The following is a 24,831-nucleotide window of genomic DNA, read 5'->3' on the forward strand; positions in this document are numbered from 1 at the left end:
TTTCTCCCTGACTTTTTCTGGCTTCTCCAGTTACCTGGTCATGGAGCTGATGGACGCAAACCTTTGCCAGGTGATTCAGATGGAACTGGACCACGAGAGGATGTCCTACCTGCTGTACCAGATGTTGTGTGGAATCAAACACCTGCACTCAGCCGGCATCATTCACAGGGTGAGAGATACTGCAAGAGTGATAAATTAGGAATTATCTGGTTGGAAGGAACCATTTAAATAACCAATCAAATCTAAACACCTAGCAAAAAATCTTGTCATCAGCTCACCATGACACGTATTCCTCTTTAAGGATCTGAAACCTAGCAATATTGTGGTGAAATCCGACTGTACGCTGAAGATCTTGGACTTTGGGTTGGCGAGAACCGCCGGCACTAGCTTTATGATGACGCCCTACGTGGTGACACGGTACTACAGGGCCCCGGAGGTCATCCTGGGCATGGGCTACAAGGAGAACGGTAAACCCATCACAGGCCTGCAACACTTTCTAATAAAACTAGAATTAAAAAGCTTTTGTAGGATTGGAGTGTGTCTTTTAGTCCATGTCTGCAAAGCATTTTAGTATTTTAGTAAGTGTGTGAGCAATGTTTTATGCAAACGGAAGTATCTACAATGCGTATTTAAGATTTTCAAAGTAAATATGCTTGTTTCCATTTGAATGACCGAACATTAACGTCACTACAAAGTCGTACACACAGAGTTTCCAATCTGAGAACGTTCGTGAGAAAATATATTGGACGCAACATCTGCATTGACGGTAAATTTGTTTACATAGATGAAAATTTGTGTTTACAATAAAACTAAGTTGTATGCGCAAAACAAGATTAATTATGATCGAATTTTTAATGATTCAATTCATAGCACCTTAATAAATTTAATAAAAACATGAAGCAAAAATAAAGCGATGAACATTCTTTAACATTTTGTAGAAGTACTGTTGAGTTTAGAAATCTTGCTGAATGTTTGTAGAGGAGGTACATCGCCATCTTGCTCCAACTAAAGTAACTTAAACACACATGACGTCGTAATTATGACCTCCAAACTCCGAACTTCCCAGGTAGACTTTCTGTTTAGAAATAAAGGAACACAGCAAAGAAAGAGTTTGTGTTCAATGACAATATTTATGTCTTGTTGACACTGCAAAGTATGTGTTAAAACGAGCAGCACAGTTAATAACAAAAATAAATGTTACTGTAGATTTTTAAGTTTGAGATTGGGAAAGTTAATTTAGTTCAGTTACTTAGATTCCTTGCTAACCTTCTGTTAATTTACTGAAATACTAACAGATTCCACACTGCTTGAAAACTCATTAATACACTAAATACTCAAATATTAGTGTGTATATTTCGAGTCTGAGAGAAAAAAAAGAGAGAGAGGTCAGGCTATGGATTTCCTGCCACAAATGGTCCTCCCTCAGGTCTGTCCCCAGCTCCAACTTTGATCTGAGCAGTTGTTGAATAATCGTTTGTCTAATTACATGTGTGGCAGAAATAATTAGCGAGAGTGATCCAGCTCACGTAGGTCTTTCTCTTTCCATCACTGATGACTGTTTTTGCTAACGCCAACCTCTCTTTTTCTTTCCTTTGCTCTCTTTCCTGCTTCTGTATGTGCCTGCAGTGGATATTTGGTCAGTTGGTTGCATCATGGGAGAAATGGTGCGCCACAAAATCCTATTCCCCGGCAGGGATTGTATCCTTCATGAATAGGTCCAAACTAGCTTGATTTGACTAGCCAATAAGGAATTATTGGTGAAAACATCAGTTTTATCAAGCACGATATTTCTGTATTGATCTTAATATAACAAACATTTTGTGGTCCACATGAGACTCGACCTGACTGGGCCAGTGTTCATCTGTTCAGGCATAACTAATCGACTAAGGCTGTAGCTCTCCTAACCTGCAGGTTTTCTTACTTTAGGTGCAGCTTAAATATCCAAAATGCTGTTTAAATCTCTTTTTTCTCACTTTGTGACACTTGTACCTCCCAGTCCCTTAAATCCTGGATGCATATTGAAGATTTTGTTCATTAGGGTGTTGTGGGATCATTGTTGGATGTGGAGGCCTGGCATCTCTCCTCTCTGCAGTAGTTATTGGTCCCTTAATGGACAGAGATTCTTGCTTAATTGGCGATTAGAGAGACTAGTCAAATAATGATACAGTCTTCCTCTTCAGTCACTCATTAGGGTGAACTATTCATTTATTTAGAGATTTCTCTTTCTGCTGCTATGAATCCTGGAGAGTTAAATTGTAGTTATAGTTGAGTTGCAGGAGAACAGTGCTTGTTCTCTGCTCTCCAAACTGCAATTAAGGTATCGATCCCATAGACCAAGCTCAGCTTATTTGGGTGTTTTTAAAAACTCATTAACACATGCCTGAATGAACTTCTTTGCTGTGCTGTCTCATCATTACCTATTACTATAGTCAACCTCTACAGGGTCTACTTTACCAAAGCCTGAAACACTAAGGCCTGGTTTCACAGATGGGTTTAGATTGAGCCAGGATTAGGCCTTAGTTCAATTAGGACACTTAAGTAGCTTTTATAAATGTGTCTTAGAAAAAACATTACTGGTGTGTATCTTGAGACAAAACAATGGCACTGACTAAAGATATGACAGTGCAAGTTGCTTTCAGTTAAGACAGCTCAAGATTTAAACCTTGTCTGTGAAACCGTGTGTAAAGCACTTTAAAGTTAAAGTGTTTAAAGGGTTAGTTCACCCAAAAATGAAAATTAAGTCATTAATTACTCACCCCCATGCTGTACCAACCCCGTAAGACCTTCGTTCGTCTTCGGAACACAAATGAAGATATTTTTGATTAAATTTGAGAGCTGTATAACTACCACATTGGCTCCTAAGGGGCTGCCTCTCCTCTGCCCCTTGTAGGCCAGAAACGAGATTTCCTTAGATTTCCACGACGCATGCGCGAGAATTGCGATCTGAAGTAGTGTAAGCTGGCGTAAGCAGATAGCAATTCTCGCGCATGCGTCGTGGAAATCTAAGGAAATCTCGTTTCTGGCCTACAAGAAAGAAAAGAAATAGTCGAATAAACTCGTTATTTTTGTTTGTTTTTTCGCACAAAAAGTATTCGCGTCGCTTGATAAACATATAGTTGAGCCACGGTAGTCACTTGGGATATTTAAACATTTTCTTCATTGACTTTCTGGGCCGTCAAGAGGCAGTCCCTTAGGAGCCAATGTGGTAGTTATACAGCTCTCAAATTTAATCAAAAATATCTTCATTTGTGTTCCGAAGACGAACGAAGGTCTTACGGGGTTGGTACAGCATGGGGGTGAGTAATTAATGACTTAATTTTCATTTTTGGGTGAACTAACCCTTTAACATTTTCATTTTGTTTGAATTTAATGGGGATCTATTATGCTGTTTTTCTTGATTTTGTTTTGGGGGTCTACTAAAATAGGTTTTTATGCTTAAAAAAAAAACAAACAAAAAAAAAAAAAACAGTATTTCACATATGTTACATTATAGCATCACCTCTCTTTCCTGTCTGTCAGTAACACTCTTTGGGGTGCGTTTCCCGAGGCCAAATCTGGTCGCAAGTTCCATCGTTACAAACACAATTCAACAGAGCTTAAGGCTACTTTTTACACGGAAACGATTCTGAAGAAAAAACTCAAAATTGGTGTTGCGTTATTCCTTTTTATTCTTTGTTTAGACGAGCGTTTTGGGTGGGAAATCCGAGTGCATATGGTGACGCATAAGTGTGTGAAATTCAATGTAGTCTGCACTCCAGGCGGCTAGGTGGCAATGTGGAGCACTGCCACACAACAACACCAAGTCCGTGCGTCTGCGTACAACCTTCACTGTCTAGCAGACTTTTGCGTGTTTACCCTTTACACAGGAACGTGGCGGTGGAGCGTTTTTAAGATTTCCACTCTGGAGGGTGGTTTCACTTTTTTGCGTTTTTAAGCCCCAAAATCGCCATCGCCGTGTAAACAAAAGGCACATCCGATTAAATATTTTTATGTTTTCACCCGCGAGTGTTCTCGTGTAAACAGGCCCTAAGACCGTAGTTGGCTAACGATACTTTTTATTTCCTGTCTCTATAAAGCCCCTCCTTCTGAAAGGTGTAATGTACTCTGATTGGCCTGCTGGACCAGTGTTGTGATTGGTCAACAGTTTTGAGCGTGACTTATGTCCCGCCCCTTACCATAAATACGAGTTTCACACTATTAACTCAATTCAACTAGGCCTTGACCCTTTTTTTGCGTATGCCTTATGCAGAAATCATTTAAATGAGGAATATTATGTGTTCGTTCTTGGAAGATTACAATGGAGGTGTTTCAGGGAGCAGAAACATTGCGCACTGATATAGAGAATAACTCTCTTTGTAGAGAACTTTGTGCTTTGTAACTTTTTCATGCTTCAACAGAACCATTACATAGAAAGTTAAAAAAATATATATATATAAAGCATAATAGGACCCCTTTAACTTTGTACCTTATCTTCATCTTCATATCTTTGGAAAAAATAGGCCCTTGATTCTTTCCCTGTATCAAATTCTTTTAACCTCTTTTAGATTCTTAACATAGACGTCTCTAATCTCCTCGTTTAATAATAAATTAGAATATTTAATGCATGAATATGAAAGATTGCATTTTCTTACTGAACCTGAGTGAGTTCACAAAATGGAGTCATTGATGGATAATCTTTGAAATATCGTCACATTTACTATTCTCTGTCAGTACTCTTTATAAATCTGTTTAAAGAATTTCAAAGCATCATAGGTGAAAGACTCTTAAAAATGTGGATATTCAACGGCAGGTTTGAATGAATTCATCACCAAATAGGCTATTCCCGAATGCATTGCACCCAGCTTTGTGAAAGCATTAATCCAATGAGTTATCCTATAGCAATAAACTCAATTGGAATCAATTGAGTAAAGCATCTGTTTTTCTTATGCAGTATTCTAAATCAAGTTTTAGAAAAGAGTTATTATATGAACATATATAGTATGCATATCATTCTGTGTGTTATGTTGAGTGTCTGATAGTATGTTGCGTATGTGTATGTGTGTGCTGTAGTGGACATGTGGTCTGTAGGCTGTATCTTTGGGGAAGTTATAAGAGGAACAGTGCTGTTTCCAGGGACAGATCGTATCCTTCCCTTCTGTCTGTTCTCCACTCCTCACTGCTGTCTTCTTTCATATAACTTGCCTAATAAATATATATCGTTGGATGATGTAATGTGGTCCTAGCTGCCCTGGCCCTTTGAACCAGGACCCCCCTTTGTGGGAATCATGGGAAGCCTGGGGAGCAAAATCAGTCATGTGACTCCCCAAGGCTAACTGGGCTACCATGACAACATCCAGTTCCCCCCTCTGTTGCTAGGCACCCATACAGACGGCTCTTAACGTCTTCCATTCACTCTGGCCAGCTCAGACCTATATGCTATAAAGCATTCACTAAAACGCCAATAATCAAGACCGCTGAATTCCAGCAGTCTCACTCTCTGCCCTAATTTCCCACCACTACCTCTGTGATATTGACACCAATGAAGAGACTGCTGAGAGAAATGTCGTTTTGTAACAAGAGTTCTGTTTAGATTTATTAAGTATGACGTGTTTGAACTGATCGATAACATTCAGTTTTTATACATACATTACATTTTTAATGTTTTTAAAAAGCAGTCTCTTCTGCTCACCAAGGCCAATTTATTTGTTTTCTGAAGGATCATGTGAGGCTGAAGACTAGAGTAATGATGCTGTAAATACAGCTTTGTTCATTGCTGGAATACATTAAATTTGAATATATATTAAAATACAATTACAATACTGCAATTTCACAATATTTGTATTGTTTTTTTTTTATTAAATAGATGGAGAATTATTGAGCATAAGAGACTGTTTTCAAAAAACATTAAAAACTTTTGGTGATGTATATAAAAATGATTTTTTTTAACATAAAATATTTTTTTATATTTAAATGTATGTATTTATTAATTCGTTCATTCATCGCTCATAATATTAGTCCAGGAAATCTGATTGGAACTGATTTGCCATTGTGTGATAACAGCATAGAGCAGCATTGAGGTCTGAAATTAAAGGTAGGGTAGGCAATTTTGGATAAGCTAGCACTAGCAAGCTAGCTTTGAAAAGCATAAGATCCCAATAATAATGAATGTAAACTACTTAAAGAGCTCTTAGTTGTACCACCTGACTGCTGTAGATTCATTTAGGCGGTGATAGTGTTTACTTAGAAACGCATAATCCGAGTCTAAGGACCCGAACAGCTCTGAATACATTTTTACTCAGTGAACACGTTGATGACGTGTGATGCCTGTGTGTGTAGGTGAGGAAACGGAAATACATACGCTGACTGTCAGGTAGTACCAGACCGAACCGAATGCAATGATTGGACGAACATTTTTTTAGTTCCATGAATTCCACAGATGATATATGTACATGTTTTAATATTTAGACCACTTTTATTATTGATTGCTATCAGGATGTAAAGAGAATTTTAACCAAAATTGCCTTTAAAATTTTAATTTATAACAAAAATTGCCTACCCTACATTTAACAGGGTAAAAAAAATACCACCAAAATTGACAAAATATGTCCCTGCTTGAATTCCTATTTTTGTTGATTTAATTTTATTGATAAAGGTCAATACATTTTCAATATAAACTGGATATTGATGGTGCGTTCACGCTATGGAAAATATGATATTTTCCACTTGTGAACTGGTATTTACCAGTGTGTTGCGTTCAAGTGCTTTTGTTGTCGTAATGTGGTAAAAAGATGGATATCATGGATATCAAAACTGAAATTTAAATAATATGCTGTATATTTTCTAGATCATGAATAGTACATATTTTTACCATTCACAACTCTCGCGTTGCTCTCCGCCATTTTGAATAGGTCAAAGGGTATCTCATCTCGGCAACTCGTGCATCAAAATATTATACGAGCTGCCCAGTGGAAAATACATGTGCATTTTTAACGTCAGCTTTTGGTATTTACCATAATTACCATAGCACATGAACGCACCATGAGTTTATGTTTAATGAACATATGATATTAAAGTTCTCTGAAACTATTTACAGTAGAAACTAAAGGAACAGGATAATTCGGATGTCTTATTTGTTTGTGCTTTATGCTAGTCTTCGCCTTGGGAATTAACTCACAAGATTTCAATGAGAGTTCCATCTTATGAGTCTTATCCCAGAATGCAAATCCATAATTACATAATAGAGCAATATTGGAATATAAGCTAATATCAGATATGATGGTCTCAGGAGTGTGTGTTTTAGCCTGATGGGCAAATCCAAACACAAAAATTGAGATTATCTTAATTGTAATGACTCAGTTGTTGGTTTAATTCAAGTATCATCAGTATCAAATTTCTCTTATCTTGTGTGTACTGACTTTCTTTTCAATTTATGTACTGCAAATTTCACACTCAAGGCCTAAATAGGAGCCCTCTGGGTGTTTTAACCTTCAATGATTTAGATTTTATTATGCTGGAGAGGAAGTGTAATCAAACTTTATTTTATTACCGATGGCATTTTTAGGCTCACGGCACTTGCTTTTATGTTTGCCTTGTGTAATCATGTTAGAATAACCACATTATGTAGTTATCTTCATTTTATACTCCATTTAAAAGTGAAATATCATACTTTATCTAATCTATAACCGTGAGGCGTGAGGAGTGTACGTAGGCGTTTTTTTCCATGACTCCACCCACATTCAGACATCGACCAATGGAATAAGGTTATAGAGCAGCTCGGCACGCCCTCTCCTGAATTCATGAAGAAACTGCAGCCGACGGTGCGTAACTACGTGGAGAACAGGCCAAAATATGCTGGCCTGACCTTCCCCAAACTCTTCCCTGATTGCCTCTTCCCTGCAGACTCGGAGCACAACAAACTCAAAGGTCAGTGAGAATTTGTGCACATTTAGTTGCAAACATGTAATTTGGCATTCAAAAAAAAGAAATACAATTTAATTAGATTAACTTAAATTAGAATTTCCTCTATTCTCTGTAACACACTTTAATATAAAAAAACTAATTCCTTTTACTTTAATGTGGGAAAAAGTTGTATTGTAAAGTACTTAGCTGATATTTCTGTTTGATTCATCTCTCTTTGTATTTGTATGTGTCATTTTAATGGTTTGCCTGGAGGAATCAGGCAGCAATTTCCTTCCCATTTGCAAAATTAAGAGACGTTTCATAAATTGTTCTCAGAGCTCATGTTGGTCTTCAGGGGACAGCAGAGGAGATTCGCGAGCTTTTGACATGAAAATTGCGCTGTTAAGTTTATCCCCGTAAACAGACGTCACATCACAGTCAGATGATGAATGTTCTATGTATGGGAAACAAAGAGGGGTGTAAGGCACTGCTGATTAGACTGTAAATGGTGTGTGTGAGATTAACAGTTGAAGCTCCATGAACTGTTCTGTGTGTGTGAGATAAGAAAGACATCCAATATGGGCTGTGCTGTGAGCAACCATCATATTATATGATAGTATATGATATTATATTTATTCAGTTATATTTTATTTACTTCATGTAATTTTATTTTATATTTTTATTTTATTTCATTTTATTGTATCATTTTATCTTACTGTATGTCATCATTTTGTTTGTTAAATGATGTTCCTTTTGTGCATTACATTTTTGTATATTTGTGAGTTCAGTTTGCACTCCAGTCTCATTTTATACATTATTTTATTTTATTGTGTCATTTATTTCTTTTTCAGATTTACTTTTTAGATTTTTGTGTTTTCCATTGTGTTTCAGTTTGACTTTATAGTCTGCAAACACTTAGCCAATATAAATGTAACATTTCTACCATGTTAATAAAACACATTTGCATGAAAAATTGAGATGGAAAGGAAGAGTGGAGCGAATCACAGAGAGTGAGAGTCAGCCGTACAGATCTGCAGAAATCACTGTCGGCCATTTTGAAGTGGTCCAGCCGGCGGCAGAGAGAAGAGAGAGATGGGATGATGCTGTGAGAGGAGAGAAAAAGGGTCTGACTTTACCCAGCTATTTATAGAGCAAGGAAGTGAGGGAATCAGGCAGCGTACAGAGGTGGAGAGGAAGAGAGGGAAGGAAAGGTGAGAGTGTGAAAAGACTGAGATATTTTAGTGCCCTTGCGAATGAACAAACAAATAGAGGATGAAATATAAAGATTGTGGTGTCTGATTTGTGAGATCTTTGCACTGCATTCCTAAACATCTGAAATCAACAATAACTATGTTTACTTACTTAATGAATGTCTCTCTAATAGGGCTGTCAAACGATTAATCGTGATTAATCACATCCAAAATAAAAGTTTGTGTTTACATAATTTATGTGGGTGCACTGTGTATAATTATTTTATAGATATATATAAATACACACACACGCTTGTATATATTTAAGAAATATTTTCATGTATATACTGTATACAGATTTATATATAATTTATATTTAACATTTAAATAATAAGTAATTATTAAATAATTATACACAGTGCACCCAAATATAATATGTAAAAACAAACTTTTATTTTGGATGCGATTAATCGCGATTAATCGTTTGACAGCCCTACTCTCTAATAACATTAGCTATGTCAAAATGATACACTTGTGTGAAATGCCATCATTTTAATGATGTAAAGATTTCTCCGCTCTGTTGTCATGTGTTTCACAGCGAGTCAGGCCAGAGACCTGCTGTCTAAGATGTTGATCATTGATCCCGCTAAGCGGATATCAGTGGACGAGGCCCTCCAGCACCCCTACATCAATGTGTGGTACGACCCGGCCGAGGTGGAGGCAGTGAGTACAGTCTCCTAATTCTATCTGCACTATCGATCAGTGCGCCTAGGGCCATCTGTCACCTGTTTATTCCACACTACTGCCAGCTCATTAAACACTGGACACAGCTTTTATAGACTCAGCTCTGTGCCTACGTCTGGCCATATTCAGCATTTTGATTCATCTGACCTTTTTTTTCTTCATGGTTGGACCACTCTGACCAATCATGGTATCCTTCATCAATCACAACTGATTGGATACAATTGGAGAAGGGGAAAAAAAGCTACAATACAACACACAACACTATAAATATGTACAAATCAATATGATATGTCCTCACAGACATAAGACCTATTCAGTCTGAATTTTCAGTATAAAGTAAAAATATTTTAAAATTAAACATGGAAGAAAAATTCTTGACTCTATTCAGATCATACATTTAATTCATTAATTCACTCATTTACTCAACCACTCACTCATTCACTGACTCATTCATCCACTCACTCATTCACTGACTCATTCATCCACTCACTCATTCATTTCATTCATTCAGTCACTCACTCACTCATTCATTTACTCATTCACTCAATCATTTATTCATTCACTCACTCAACTCACTCCCTCATTCATTTACTCATTCAGTCATTTACTCAATCGCTCACTCATTCAGTCATTTACTCAATCACTCACTCATTCATTTACACATTCACTCATTCATTCATTCGCTCAACTCACTCCCTCATTCATTTACTCATTAATTCACTCATTCATTCATTTACTCACTCACTCATTCATTTACTCATTCATTAATTCGCTCAACTCACTCCCTCATTCATTTACTCAATCACTCATTTATTTATTTACTCATTCACTCACTCATTAATTTACCAATTCACACACACACTCATTCACTCACTCACTTATTTACTCATTCATTCATTTACCCATTCACTCATTCATTCACTGACTCACTCACTCATTCATTGACTCGTTCATTTACCCATTCACTCACTCATTCATTCACTGACTCACTCACTCATTCATTGACTCGTTCATTTACCCATTCACTCACTTATTCATTTACTCACTCATTTACTCACTCACCTACTCAATTATATATTATTTAAAAAATATTATGAATTAAACTCACTATATTGTTGTTGTTTTTTTTTTACAATTGCATGCATTTGTACCAAGTCTGAAATATCGAATTCATATTTGCTGAAAAAATTATTCAGGCTAAAACAATGTAAATTTGTCATATAATGAGTATTATTGATCTATTTATTTGCTTTGTTGAAAATAATTATTATATAATATAAAGATCATATAGATCATCACTCAATAGTTTTAGATTACTAGCTAGGATTACTTGATAATGTTGCATTTGTTCAGTTTGTAAATACTGACGGTTGATTCTGGGGACCTTCATCAGTCTGAGAGGACACAGGAAAGGAGTAAAAATACCATAAGGTTGTCCTGTTCTTTGATGAAGATTTCTAAACATTCAATAAGCCTTTGACTCTGATTTTATTCACACGTCCCCTTTTGACAAACAGCCTGTTCTTGTCTAAAGTGCACATCTGTACCATTTCAAAGGGGTTTCAATGACGCAACGCATCTGGTTTTCTGAGAGTTCACACAACACAAAGTACAAAGCTACAGAGATAAATATGAGATACAATACTAGCTCACATTTATTGTGTATAGCTGTTAGCAGTTGCCATTTTATGTGAACGTACATTTTCTGCTGATCGAAATATGAAACGGAAATACTAATATGGTACGCTATGATAGAAAATCTGACATTCATTAGCACATAGTTTGTTTTAATAACCCATGAAGCATCATTATGATTAGTGTGATTCTTTTCTCCTTCTCTCTGGTGTTTCTCTTTCTCTGATGAAGGCCAGGAATCAGCAGATATCTATGGTAAATAAAGACCATTCCACACTTAGGAAACCTCCTCATCTCAAATCACGCACACACCGATCTCTTTGTAACACACTTTGATGTCTAAAACTCAAAAACATACTACGATTTGAAATTTGAGCAGTGTGTGTTTAAGGTGTTAATATCTGTGTATTTGTATGTGTCTGTATGGTGTACTAATCTTGTAGAAGAATTCTGCATTCAGATAACATTTTTAAGTTAATTTCAAACCTACAATTATTCATTTTTATGATTATGTATAACAATATGACATCATCCAGGTCAACCAGTTAACAAATGCCCCCCAATCACACTGAACAAATAGAACTGGCTTAGACGTCTACACTAATCCGGATCCAATTGAAAATTCTCTGTTCATTTCAAAACCGCTCTCCATTCACACTAGTGTTTTCAGGTCTTTTTCAAAAGTTTCTTGTCCACACTGAAATGTTATGACGCAAACATTTGACTAGCAAATTATCTCTCAAATGATCAAAATTTGCCGCAGAACAGCAATTGCGCATACATTTTCATTTTCGCAGGAATGTAATATGAAGATTGTATAAAGTAACATGTATCTTTAGCAAACTGTGCAACTGAATACTGATATAAGACTGTAAAAAAGTGTACGATGTGTCTCCAATTCCTTCCGCGGCAGAACAACAAAGCCAAAATATCCCGGAAACGGTCATTGCCGAATCCGAATATGAAATTTGGAGCCATCTCAGTGTGGACGGAAGGTCAAAACAGAGATTTTTTTTGTTTTTGTTATGTATCTGGATTAGTGTAGATGTAGACATACTCAGCTTTACTCAGTGGAAAGTCCTTAAATTAACTTGTGAAATAAATAAACAACTAAAATACTGTAAATGAATAATCCAGGTGCATTGTGATTTAAGTACCCCTGTTTCCCCATAATGATCCTTTCAGGGCCATTTAAGCTCTCTTCCTGTTTATATCTTTCTTTAACTATCTGGCTTGTCACAAAACCGAGTGAGCTCTCTACATAGACTGCATTTTTGTCAGCAGCACAGGGGCATTTGAAATGAATGGCATGTGGATGCCTGGAAATGCGGCTGAGGATTGATTGTATTATTGAAATGTGTCCATGATGCCGTAAAATGCAGTCTAGTTAGTCTGCTCACTAGAATCTCGTGTCTCTGTTTTAATCCTAAACCTAACTGCAGACTTTTCTGTCCTACTAATGGTGGTGTTTGGTCCTTATTTACTAAGTTCTTACTGTTGAACATGTCAGATGCATGTGCAAATGGTGAGGACATTTTACATTACAGTATTCATGTTATTTTTTTGTGCAAATATTATTAATTACAAAAATGGTTATGCTAACGAAGTAATTTAATAGACACGTGTAATATTATATTATGAACACTGTAATGCAACATTAACGCAACCCAGACAGCAACATAGTGTCGGCCCAGATCCGGCCCACATCTGGTACATGTGGATTCCATGCGTATCAGATGTGGGCCGGATCTCAGGAGACACTGTGTTGCTGTCTTGGAGATGTTTTCACATTACAAATCTGGCCCTCATATGTTTTCTGATCAGGATCTATGCAAGATGAAAAGCATTACATCAAATAAGTGACTCTACAGGAGCAGATGTGCTATATATAGACATTATTAAGCACTAAATATAAGTATATACTGCCTGATGAATAAGCATGAGATTGTATTACTTTTTTTAACTGTTTTGGATTGTTTTCATAATTTAGGATGAGCAATGATAAAGGTTGAGACATGTTTATTCAGAAGACACTCAATGTTATGATTATGTTGGGGGTTATAATTAAACGTGTCCCTCTTTCTCTCTGTCTCAGCCTCCTCCACAGATCTATGATAAGCAGCTAGATGAGAGGGAACACTCCATTGATGAATGGAAAGGTAGGTCTTTGTTGAACCCACAGATTGTTTTTCTGTCATGGTGGCCACTTTCCATTGACTAGTTTTTGTCCTGAACCAGTATAAAAAAGTGTATATCCTTATATGGTAAAAAAAAAAAAAAAAACTAGACTTGCATTTTTACATTTGAAATAAAACTTGATTTTAGTATGACATTTTTGTAGGACATGGCTGAACACCACAATGTAGGTTATTTCAGGTTTTACTGTCTGTTTAGTATTACTTAATATACTATTATAGTATTTATTCATAGTTTGAAGTAGCTTTTATTTTTATATTGTGAGTTTTCACTTTCATTTTAGTAACTTTGTAATGTGCTTTTGTAAACTTAGTTAGTTTAGTAATTTTAGTACTTCAACTTAAGCTTAAAGGTGTAGTTCACTTTTAAAAAAAAAAAAAAAACTTTTGCTGATAATTTACTCACCCCCATGTCATCCAAGAAGTCCACGTCTTTCTTTCTTTAGTCGAAAAGAAATTAAGGTTTTTGATGAAAACATTTCAGGATTTTCTCCATATAATGGACTTCAATGGGAACCAAACGGTTCAAGGTCTAAATGAGAGTTTCAGTGCAGCTTCAAAGGGCTTTAAACGACACCAGAAGATGAATAAGGGTCTTGTCTAGGACCCTTCGAGTAATGACTCAAAAAAAGATTTGTTCATTTTGATGAACGAGTTTGAACAGGAGAGTCACGAACGCTCATCACAGAACTGAGCAAGGCGAGCATTTGTGCTTATAAAACTTAAACTTTTTTTTTTTTTTTAAATGTCCGATCGTTTCACTAGATAAGACTCTTATTCATCGTTTGGTGTCGTTTAAAGCCCTTTGAAGCTGCACTGAAATTCTCATTTAGACCTTGAACAGTTTGGTTCCCATTGAAGTCCATTATATGGAGAAAATTCTGGAATGTTTTCATTAATTTCTTTTCGACTGAAAAAAGAAAGACATGGACATCTTGGATGACATGAGGGTGAGTTAATTATCAGAAAAAGTTATTTTGTAAAGTGAACAACTCCTTTAAGATCTTTATCTAATATTTATATTTAATTTTTTATTTTCAGCTTTATTTTATAACAATGGATATACGTAAATATCAACACTTAGCAATGCATCTAAACAACTTGACATCTTCAGTTTATCTCATTGGTTTCTAATGAACCAAAAGTGCTTTTGAGTCGATTAGCTCTAAATGTGTTCCTTTCTCTCTCTTTTCCTGCACCCGTGCATCTCTCTGGCTCAGAGCTCATTTATAAAGAGGTGATGAACTTCGAGGAGAGAACAAAGAATGGTGTGGTGAAGGGACAGCCCTCTCCCTCAGGTACTCTCTGTGCATAAGCTATGCTTCTGTAAGTCAATTTAAAGTGATTTCAGCTGTTTATGAGAAACCCTCCCATTGTGACTGCTCCATTTGTCCCTGTCCCCCTCTCATCTCGTCCGTGTGACTCAAAAAGAACACGTCTTGAGTGTGATTACGTGCTAGTTTTTCGTTTTGTTGGTAATCTGTTATTTTGACGATGTTGTCTGTTGTATTCTTTGCTGAAATGAATTAAAGGTGCTGTAAGCGACTTCAGGCACTTGCTGCTATTCTTTGACTTCCCCACTACAAAACAAATGATGCCAGAAATGTTCAAGAAATGTCGTAATTACCGTACTTACAAGATGAGAACACATTTTTGATGACTCGGAATTATGCGTTTCTATTGCAACACTTAAAGGAGCTGTATGTAAGATTGTGGCCAAAACCGGTTTTTTTTATCCCACATGTTTGTAGCTGCAGCTGTGGTAACTATAGCAGAGCTGGCCTGGCAACCCGTATGCTGCAACACTACTGACTTCGTGATTGGTAGATCGGTAGAGTGTGTAGCATCAGACCAAAACACAACATGACAGTTGAGGGCTGCAACTTGTATTTGAAATGAACATTATTTCTTAATGTCTAGTGACATATCAGGGCCATTTTATGATTATTTGAAATAAATTTCTTACATACAGTTCCTTTAAATGCCACATTGCACCTGCAGCGGTCAGGTGGTACAATCTCAGAAAAATCCCAGTTTACAAGTTGTAATAACAAGTTCTAGTAGGATGTGACCGTTTTTTACGGTAATTATGACATGGCATGAACGTACCTAAAACTCTACAAAACCCCACCCCCAAAGACGCTGCTTGACAGGCAGAGAGTGTTTCTGATTGGCTAAAAAAAGCATGGGCCTCTCCCAGAGACTTACAGCATCTTTATGAAAGCACTTTATAACACTGTATTTAAATTTATATTTGTATTTAATACATTTATATGTATTTAAATTTATTTTAGCCTATTTTTTCACTTGAACAGTTACAATTGGACCTTCGCTAAACCCCGCCTTAAAATGTTACCGACCAATCCAGTCCCCCATTTTCTCAGACAAGCTTTGTCTCTTTTACATAATTATGCAAGTCGATATTCTGATCATATTTTTTCCAAGCTCATTTTACCAATTCCAAACCACATCAATCCTAATAACTACTATTAATAATTATAATTATGCACGCACTGTACAATGTAACTCAATGGGGAATCTGTGAGTTTGGATAAACGTATACGCAGTTCTATCAATTGAAACTATCCAAAAATACAGTCAAATGATTTTCATAACCATCTTTCAGGACACTTGTAATCACTTTAATTTGTTTTGTTTTTCTGAGAAGCATTTGCCTTGATTCGGGTTGTAATTTTATTATATATAAAAAAGGGCAGATTAATGCTTGCAATGTCATAGTTTATTCCAGCCCATTTTATAATAATATCCCAGCATGTATACAAATTTATATGCATATTTTAAATTCTGTGAAGCATGCTAATTAGCAACCATAAGCAAAAGGGCGGAGCTTAGTAAAGGAAACACTTTTTTTTTCACTTTAAACCATCATGTAAATAAATTCTACATGATTGTAAAAATATCCAAGTTATTGTATACTAAAAAATAGTTTAAACTGAGTTCAAAACATTGCTAAAATGTTAGGAACTGGCCTGGGTTAATTTAAAGTCCCCGTGAACCCAGAAGAACTAATTTTCTCCAGTGTTGTGACGTGTTTCCGAGAAAAACAGAATACTAAATGAGGCAAAATAGTGGGCGTGGAATTTTTTTACAACTAGCACCTGATTGGATCTAGAAAAGTAGGTGTAACACTAATTGGGATTATAAAACTATTTTTATTAGCTATTACTGCTGCAACCTTAACCGTTATGATATGTTATAACCTGCTTGTAACTCATTAACCCATGAGTGCCAACATCAAAAATGGACCTTCTCCTCGCCATCTCTCCTTTCACACGCTGTCAATGCTCGCAAACACACAGTCGTTACGGATGTTAAGCAGACACCCAAACCGACAAACCTACGTCATCAGGGAAAGTCCTCCAATGCAGATGGGAGGGGAATTTTCAGATTTTGATTAAAGATTACACTGTGTGGATTGACTTGCATGGATGAATTGTTCATCACAAAAGAACAAAGTAGGCCTATGGTCAATTTTGAATTCATGGGGACTTTAAAAAAATATACACTCACCGGCCACTTTATTAGGTACACCTGTCCAACTGCTCGTTAACACTTCATTTCTAAGCAGCCAATCACATGGCGGCAACTCAGTGCATTTAGGCATGTAGACATGGTCAAGACAATCTCCTGCAGTTCAAACCGAGCATCAGTATGGGGAAGAAAGGTGATTTGAGTGACTTTGAACGTGGCATGATTGTTGGTGCCAGAAGGGCTGGTCTGAGTATTTCAGAAACTGCTAATCTACTGGGATTTTCACGCACAACCATCTCTAGGGTTTACAGAGAATGGTCCGAAAAAGAAAAAACATCCAGTGAGCGGCAGTTCTGTGGGCGGAAATGCCTTGTTGATGCCAGAGGTCAGAGGAGAATGGCCAGACTGGTTCGAGCTGATAGAAGGGCAACAGTGACTCAAATAACCACCCGTTACAACCAAGGTGGGCAGAAGAGCATCTCTGAACGCACAGTACGTCGAACTTTGAGGCAGATGGGCTACAGCAGCAGAAGACCACACCGGGTGCCACTCCTTTCAGCTAAGAACAGGAAACTGAGGCTACAATTTGCACAAGCTCATCGAAATTGGACAATAGAAGATTGGAAAAACGTTGCCTGGTCTGATGAGTCTCGATTTCTGCTGCGACATTCGGATGGTAGGGTCAGAATTTGGCGTCTACAACATGAAAGCATGGATCCATCCTGCCTTGTATCAACGGTTCAGGCTGGTGGTGGTGGTGTCATGGTGTGGGGAATATTTTCTTGGCACTCTTTGGGCCCCTTGGTACCAATTGAGCATCGTTGCAACGCCACAGCCTACCTGAGTATTGTTGCTGACCATGTCCATCCCTTTATGACCACAATGTACCCAACTTCTGATGGCTACTTTCAGCAGGATAATGCGCCATGTCATAAAGCTGGAATCATCTCAGACTGGTTTCTTGAACATGACAATGAGTTCGCTGTACTCAAATGGCCTCCACAGTCACCAGATCTCAATCCAATAGAGCATCTTTGGGATGTGTTGGAACGGGAGATTCGCATCATGGATGTGCAGCTGACAAATCTGCAGCAACTGTGTGATGCCATCATGTCAATATGGACCAAACTCCCTGAGGAATGCTTCCAGCACCTTGTTGAATCTATGCCACGAAGAATTGAGGCAGTTCTGAAGGCAAAAGGGGGTCCAACCCGTTACTAGCATGGGGTACCTAATAAAGTGGCCGGTGAGTGTATACATGTATATTGTAATGTATATTTGCCACTGTATAATTAAGGTTGGAGGCCATGACATCTGACATTGAGTCAACACTGAAATATAATTAGGATTAATTTAGGATTAAGAATATGCTAATTCACTCAACATAGAGGCTTTTTCTTGGAGGATTGTGGGATGTCGAGTCTATTTTATCAGCAGCCTGCAGTGTCTCCGTTTAACCTGTAGAGTGCAGCACATGTATGTGTGTGTGCTTGCATTGGTGCGGTGTTGCATGTCTGCAATCCTGCAGCACTGAAGGTGACAGACAGTGACACGAGCTGAAGTTCTTCCCGTTTAGTCGTCTCACTGACTTATTAACATCCGATCATGTTAATGATTGATTGGTTTCTAGCTGCTTATTTTGTATCTGCTGTTTTGTGATATTGCTAGTGTTTGACTTCCTTTTGCATGCGTTGTCCATCTTTTTCTGGCCTCATGTTCTCTCTCTCTCTCGCTCTCTCTCTTTGTAATTAAGTGCTTGTGCTGAAGAAAGCAGTCGCAATGCAGCTCCACATTTCACAGCAGTGTGGGTTAGTGTGTTGAATCGTGTGTGTAGAAAATCACGTTCAATTCGGCTTGTTTGTATAGCACTTTTCAGAAACACACATATATGATTTTACAAGAATTTCATTAATTATGTTTTAAGAGTAACTAATAAGTGTGTTTATGAAAAAGTATTATTTGTATTTTTCAAAAAGACAGACTACGGAGCAAACATGAAAAAATGGCGGGTTATTTTCAACATAGATTGATCGCATGCCTATAAACACACTGGAAATATTGACGGATGAGAATTATTGAAGATTCGTGTTTGTAGATGTCCTGCACCAGCAGTGGACCGTTGTTGATGTGGCATCCTGTACTAAACAGTGATTCAGTACACATTTAGTTAAACCCGCAGAACTGTACTTGGGTTAAAATCAATGCAGCTATAAATCCTCATTCCCTTCCTGTTTGTTAAAGGTCTGGGAGTCCAAGATGTGCTTTAAGAAGCTCCATCCTGCAGTATAAATGAGGGATTTATGGTGGTCTCTGGGACGCTTGTTAGGGGAGGCTTGACTGGAGGATTCTGTAGAGTGGGAGCAGAGCGATGTAGCTGAAAGTCTATTTTTGAGATAGAGAAAGAGCAGAGAAAATGGTCAGGAGAAACCCAGAAAACCAGTGAAGAAGACCATCAGGGAATTCAAAAAATTAAAAACCCAGCTGGTTTGGCTGGTCAGTCTGGGACCAAAAAAAGGGTCCAAGACCTAACAGACCAAGCAAGACCCTTTTTCTAGGGCTGATCAAAACATTTTTGTTTCGGTATTTATTTATTTTTAATGGTGCATTTACTGTTCTTTTATCTTCCTTAAATCACTTTAAGTACATTGAAATTAAATAAATTAATACTTTTACTTAGCAAAAGTGTATCAAATTGATCAAAAGTGACAGTAAAGACATAAAAAAATTCTAAAACTGTAAATAAATTCTGTTATTTTAAACTTGTTGATCAAATGACCAGTAGAACAATTGTGTACAACACTGATAATAATACGAAATGTTTCTTTCAGACCAAAATTAGAATGATTTCTGAAGGACACTAAAGACTGGAGTAATGATGGAGTAATGAAAATTCAAACTCTGAAATATTAAAATATGTTAAAATGGAAAACAGATATTTTAAATTGTAATTATTACTGTTTTTACTGCATTTCTACTTCAATTTCAAACAGAGAAGAATTATTATTTGTGGAAATATTCTTGTTTGTCACTGATGCTCTCAGTGTGATGTGATATGTAACTAGCTATCATATTTTGCTGGTCTGGCACATTTCTATAGAGTGAAAGAGTGAGTGAGAGAGAGAGGCGATAAAACCCCCTTGCTGAGCCAATGTCACCCTCTTCATTTTTTCTTCTGCTTTCATCGTTTATCATATAGCCATTATTTTTTCATCCTAACCGTTGGTTCCAGCCCCACTCTCAATTTTGAAGTCGTGCTTCAAAATTGCATTGAAATGTTAATCTCAAATAAGGATATGGGCAATGTAGTATAAAGTTATTGCAAATCATGTTCACAGCACTGAATGGGAATTAAAGAGCCGCCTTCTATTAAAACTAAAGCCGTAACCCGTCAATCAAGTAAATTAGCTTATGTTATCGTATGAAGCCGTTTAAGGGGTTGTTTGTGTTTGTTATCAAAAGCAATCGCCTTGCCTGATTGGATTGGGCTGAGCTTCAATGTTGAATTAGATTTGGTGAAGGATTCCAGGATTTCTGGTGTGTGGATTTATAGGACAGCCAGTACAACTCTCAAACCTGATGATGAAAAATTGGGACAATTTGTTCTTTTTGCAAGAGCCTTTATTTATTACTTCTTGTAGAGCGTTAGCTCCACCTTGTGGCGTATCGCTTTTTTTTATTTTGTATGTGCTTTTTGGTACAAGCATGTAGAATTCGTAACTAACTAGTGATGCTTACTGGAAAAAGAGAATTTACGTACATTAATAATAGGAAATGTTTTTTGAGCACCAAATCAGAATATTAGAATGATTTCTGAAGGATCATGTGACACTGGAGCAGTAATGCTGAAAACTCAGCATTAGCTTTGCAAATCATGACATTTACATTTTAAAATCTTATATCAGAAAGCAGTTCATTTAAATTGTAGTAATATTTCAGTATTACTGTTTTTACTGTATTGCAAATGTGTGTGTGCTGTAATGGTTGGTATAAAAAGGAAGTATGATATGCATGTATATCTTAAAGTCTCCCTGTAGTCAATAATTTTATCTTTTAAAGTGCCCCTATAATGTCAAGAAGATGCTATGCTGTACAATGTGAAGGTAAAGCCAGTTTTTTTTTCACTGCCCAAGGACGAGCATGTGAAGAATCAGTAAAGATTATAAGCATGGAGCAAGATTCCACATGTTCACCATAATCAATTATAAAAATACTCAGTAAATAAATAAGTAAAAGTAAAATAATCGGTGGAGGAATTACTCGCGCTCAGATTGATATGGTCAAATTGACGCCATTGTTTGTGTTTATTTTATGGTGTAGGAAGCCTCAGGACAGCTGACGTCGTTATGGCAATGGCCATTTATGTTGGTACGTGGTAAACCAATCACAACAGACTGAGCTGCCTGGCCAATCAGAGCAGAGTAGCTCGCGGAAAGGAGGGATTTGGAGCGATTGATTCATCTGACGAGTCAATTGAGAATCATTGAAAATGTAGTGATGTGCAAATGTATTTAAATGAAAGTTTTTTGACCTCTGATGGATGTAAACCTGTTGTAGGAGACTCCAAAACAACATTAGGAAACTTTAAATATTTAAAAGGTTTTTCCTGTGAAAAAAAAAAATAATCTTAATGCCTTAAAATTGCTGGAATGTAACCAGAGACTATTTGTAACTCGCACTTGAATAATTTAGTATACGCAGTTCAGTGAATATGCAAATTAGCACTGCCTACACTCACCCAAATCCACTCGTTGGCGATCACACATTGTTGTGATTGGTTACAAGTTTGGGATGTCAAACACCAGCAATTTCAAACCGTGTTTTTGAGTCTGTCTTTCGTTCACTGCAGTTTTAAGGATACTCAACAATGGTTTTGACTTATGAATTTACACATGGTTTGTCTTAAAGCATATTAGTAACACCACATAGACATAAACAACATAAAAAAAACTTGATTTTCACCACGGGGGTCTTATAATAATAATAGAGTAAAAATAGTTTATATTCATATTCTATGCTTAGGGTTCAGGAGAGCATGGAGAGGGTTTAGGATAGTCATCTGTTGTTCAAAATCATGGCTCAACATCCTACAATATCACCTCAGAGACTCAGTCCATGGACTCCACCCTTAAAGACCCCACTTTCATCCGTCTGGGATACGTGTACACATAATGTTGTTATTGTAATATTTGGTATTTGATCTTCTGCTTGTAGTATTTATCAGCCCTGTAGAGGGCACTGTGGCTGCACTTTCTTTTTTCGTTGTAACCGTTTTTCCCCCGTTACTTCCCTTAGCGCAGGTGCAGCCATGAACAGCAGCGAGAGCCTCCCCCCCTCCTCCTCCGTCAATGACATCTCCTCCATGTCCACCGACCAGACCCTAGCGTCCGACACCGACAGCAGCCTGGAGACCTCCGCCGGACCCCTGGGGTGCTGCAGGTGACTAACCGCCTGCCTGCGCAACCCCATGTTCTTCAGAAGGTGAACCCACAAACCTCGGAAAAATGTAATTAACGCAATCAAATTTAAAACACGAGTTAATACGCGTAAAATAATGTACCATGAGTAAATGACGACAAAGTGTGCATTTTCATTCTGAATATGTATATTTATGAATCTTCACTAGTTGCTTTGCTTTGAATCCCCTCATATGGCAACCAAAAAAAAAAATAAAAATAACGAGACTTAAAAAAAAGAGAGCAAAAAAATGACTTAATCGGGCATCTCTGTAAAGTGTACATTGACTGGCTGCTATCTAATACCTTGCGATTTTCTGTGCTTCAGTCAATGTGGCAGGGTGGGCTTTTATTTTAACGAGCACTGTACAATAATCGATCAACCCTTGTATTCTGCCCTGATGAGATGATTTTTTTTTTTTTTTTTTTTTTTTTTTTTGCTTGTGCCGAAACCCCCAACTGGTTTCGGATGGGCTGGTGTGTCTCTGTGCAATTCCTTGTCAGGTATACTAATAATATGTACAATGGCGCCCCCTATCTCTTGTATATATGTAATTGTGTACAGCTGTGAGGCGTTCTCAGAGTGGGACTGACGGCCAGTAGAGGGAGGTTTCGCACACCTTGCCACATTACAGCTAATCACCCGTTTCCCTTTGCCTGTAGTCTTGCATGGTCAGAGAAAAAAAGTACTTAAGCTAATTATAACATATACAATTATAGAGAACCGTGTTTATATAACATTTAAGGAGCTGTGGGTGAATGCGGGTGAATGTATCTGTCGCTCGACAGGAAGTGAGGCTGCTTTAAAGGAAGCCATTGGGGGGTACAAGCACTGTCGCTGTCATTTTCCCACTTCCAACAGCCCTTCCTTCGTGTTTGTGAAACTCGCCCTCTCTGCGGCAGCCTTGCATGCTTTAACTTCACCTTTGAAAGGTGTGTCTAACTAAAGTCGAGAGCATGAGCCTCATCTTCACTTTTGGTTCCTTGATCACATCCACGCAAACTAAATCTCATCTCGAAATTCATATTTTTGTGTTGGCTGAAGGGAATCAACGTGCTTACTACCTAAACTTCACAGCAGGAGTTTATTATTAAATTGTTGGTTTTGGGAAGTGCCTTTGAAATAATGCAGTTTCCTCCTCAAAAACACGAATACAGTAAAAGCGACGGCTCTGATAGAGGTGTCGGATGTGTCAGGTCTGTTTACCCAATCCCACAATCCCCTATTCATATAGATTTCCTAGTGTAGTCTAAGTGTCTGATTTAAAGTCACTGTATGTATAAAATAAAATGGGGGGAAAAGGCACCAGGACAAAAATCTGTTATAAGCCCCAGATCTGAGAACTACAGTGGCCTCGGACAGTATTTGGACATTTACATCACACTTAAAAATCTAACACATGTATGACATTAAATATCAACATATTCCACTATCGTTTGACAACCGTAAAATGTCCAAAGTGTTGTTTTGACCAATTTATGTATCATTTAACATATTTCGTTAAAAAAAATGTTACTATTATTTTGTTATATGGATTTACATGTATTTTTAAATAAATGTCTGAAGTGTCCAATTACACTTTGGGGCCACTGTTGGTTCCCATGTAACCCCTCCACATTCACATTAATTGTTTCATTTTTAATAAGACGAGTACTGGAGTTTAAATTTTCACAAACACATGGCTGATGTTTTCAGTATTAGATCAAGTTTAGCTTCATTGAATATACATTATGAAGTACACAGTCAATTGAACATATAATATTTAAGTTGTACGGTTTTGTTTTGTACCTGTATTTGTCTGATTTGATCCGTGTACTAAACATTTTAATAAAGGGATGAAATACACATGATTTTTTGGAGGGTTTGTTTATGTAACAAAGCTCTAATTTTCTAACTCATTATCATCTACATCCTTTTTGTGGACAAAACTCCTAATAATTCAATTATTTGTATGTTTAATAACACATTTATGTGGCATTGCATGTTAATGTTTATCTGATTCTGCTTAAAAGGTACACTATGTCAACGACAACTTTAGACACTCTAGAGTCTAGCTTCGGCCCTGCGTGATTTCATTTCGGGGATAAATATGGTTATCACACAGCTAAAAAATAAATAAATAAATTAAAAAAAAAAAACGCGCACTACTAGGCTTAAGACAAATAGTTTAGATGGAAAGGATCTCAAGTTAACTAGCTGAAGATGTTACAGTAGCTATACCTGTTAGTAGACACTGTGCTTCC

The 24,831-nt window shown here is 37.1% G+C and overlaps 1 protein-coding gene across 10 annotated transcripts in view; it reads left to right on the forward strand.

Annotated features, from left to right (window-relative positions):
* Nucleotides 1–24,433, forward strand: part of mapk10 (mitogen-activated protein kinase 10) — a 65,346-nt gene extending 40,913 nt beyond the window's left edge. For 3 of the 10 annotated variants that reach the window (XM_039672654.2, XM_039672664.2, XM_039672617.2), the window contains exons 7-15: nt 31–169; nt 302–467; nt 1,627–1,698; nt 7,720–7,902; nt 9,667–9,791; nt 11,679–11,702; nt 13,543–13,606; nt 14,863–14,940; nt 22,432–24,433. In XM_039672654.2, the coding sequence (XP_039528588.1) occupies nt 31–169; nt 302–467; nt 1,627–1,698; nt 7,720–7,902; nt 9,667–9,791; nt 11,679–11,702; nt 13,543–13,606; nt 14,863–14,940; nt 22,432–22,574 (994 nt within the window). In that variant the 3' untranslated portion in view covers nt 22,575–24,433. Of the gene's footprint in view, nt 1–30; nt 170–301; nt 468–1,626; nt 1,699–5,049; nt 5,122–7,719; nt 7,903–9,666; nt 9,792–11,678; nt 11,703–13,542; nt 13,607–14,862; nt 14,969–22,426 lie in introns of all 10 variants that reach the window. The other 7 variants (XM_039672625.2, XM_039672681.2, XM_039672695.2 and 4 more) reach the window with 7 other exon arrangements.
* Nucleotides 24,434–24,831: the final 398 nt, after the last annotated feature.

Source organism: Pimephales promelas, chromosome 19 (genome assembly GCF_988280905.1).
Source record: "Pimephales promelas chromosome 19, fPimPro1.hap1.1, whole genome shotgun sequence".
In the NCBI taxonomy this organism is placed as follows: domain Eukaryota; kingdom Metazoa; phylum Chordata; class Actinopteri; order Cypriniformes; family Leuciscidae; genus Pimephales; species Pimephales promelas.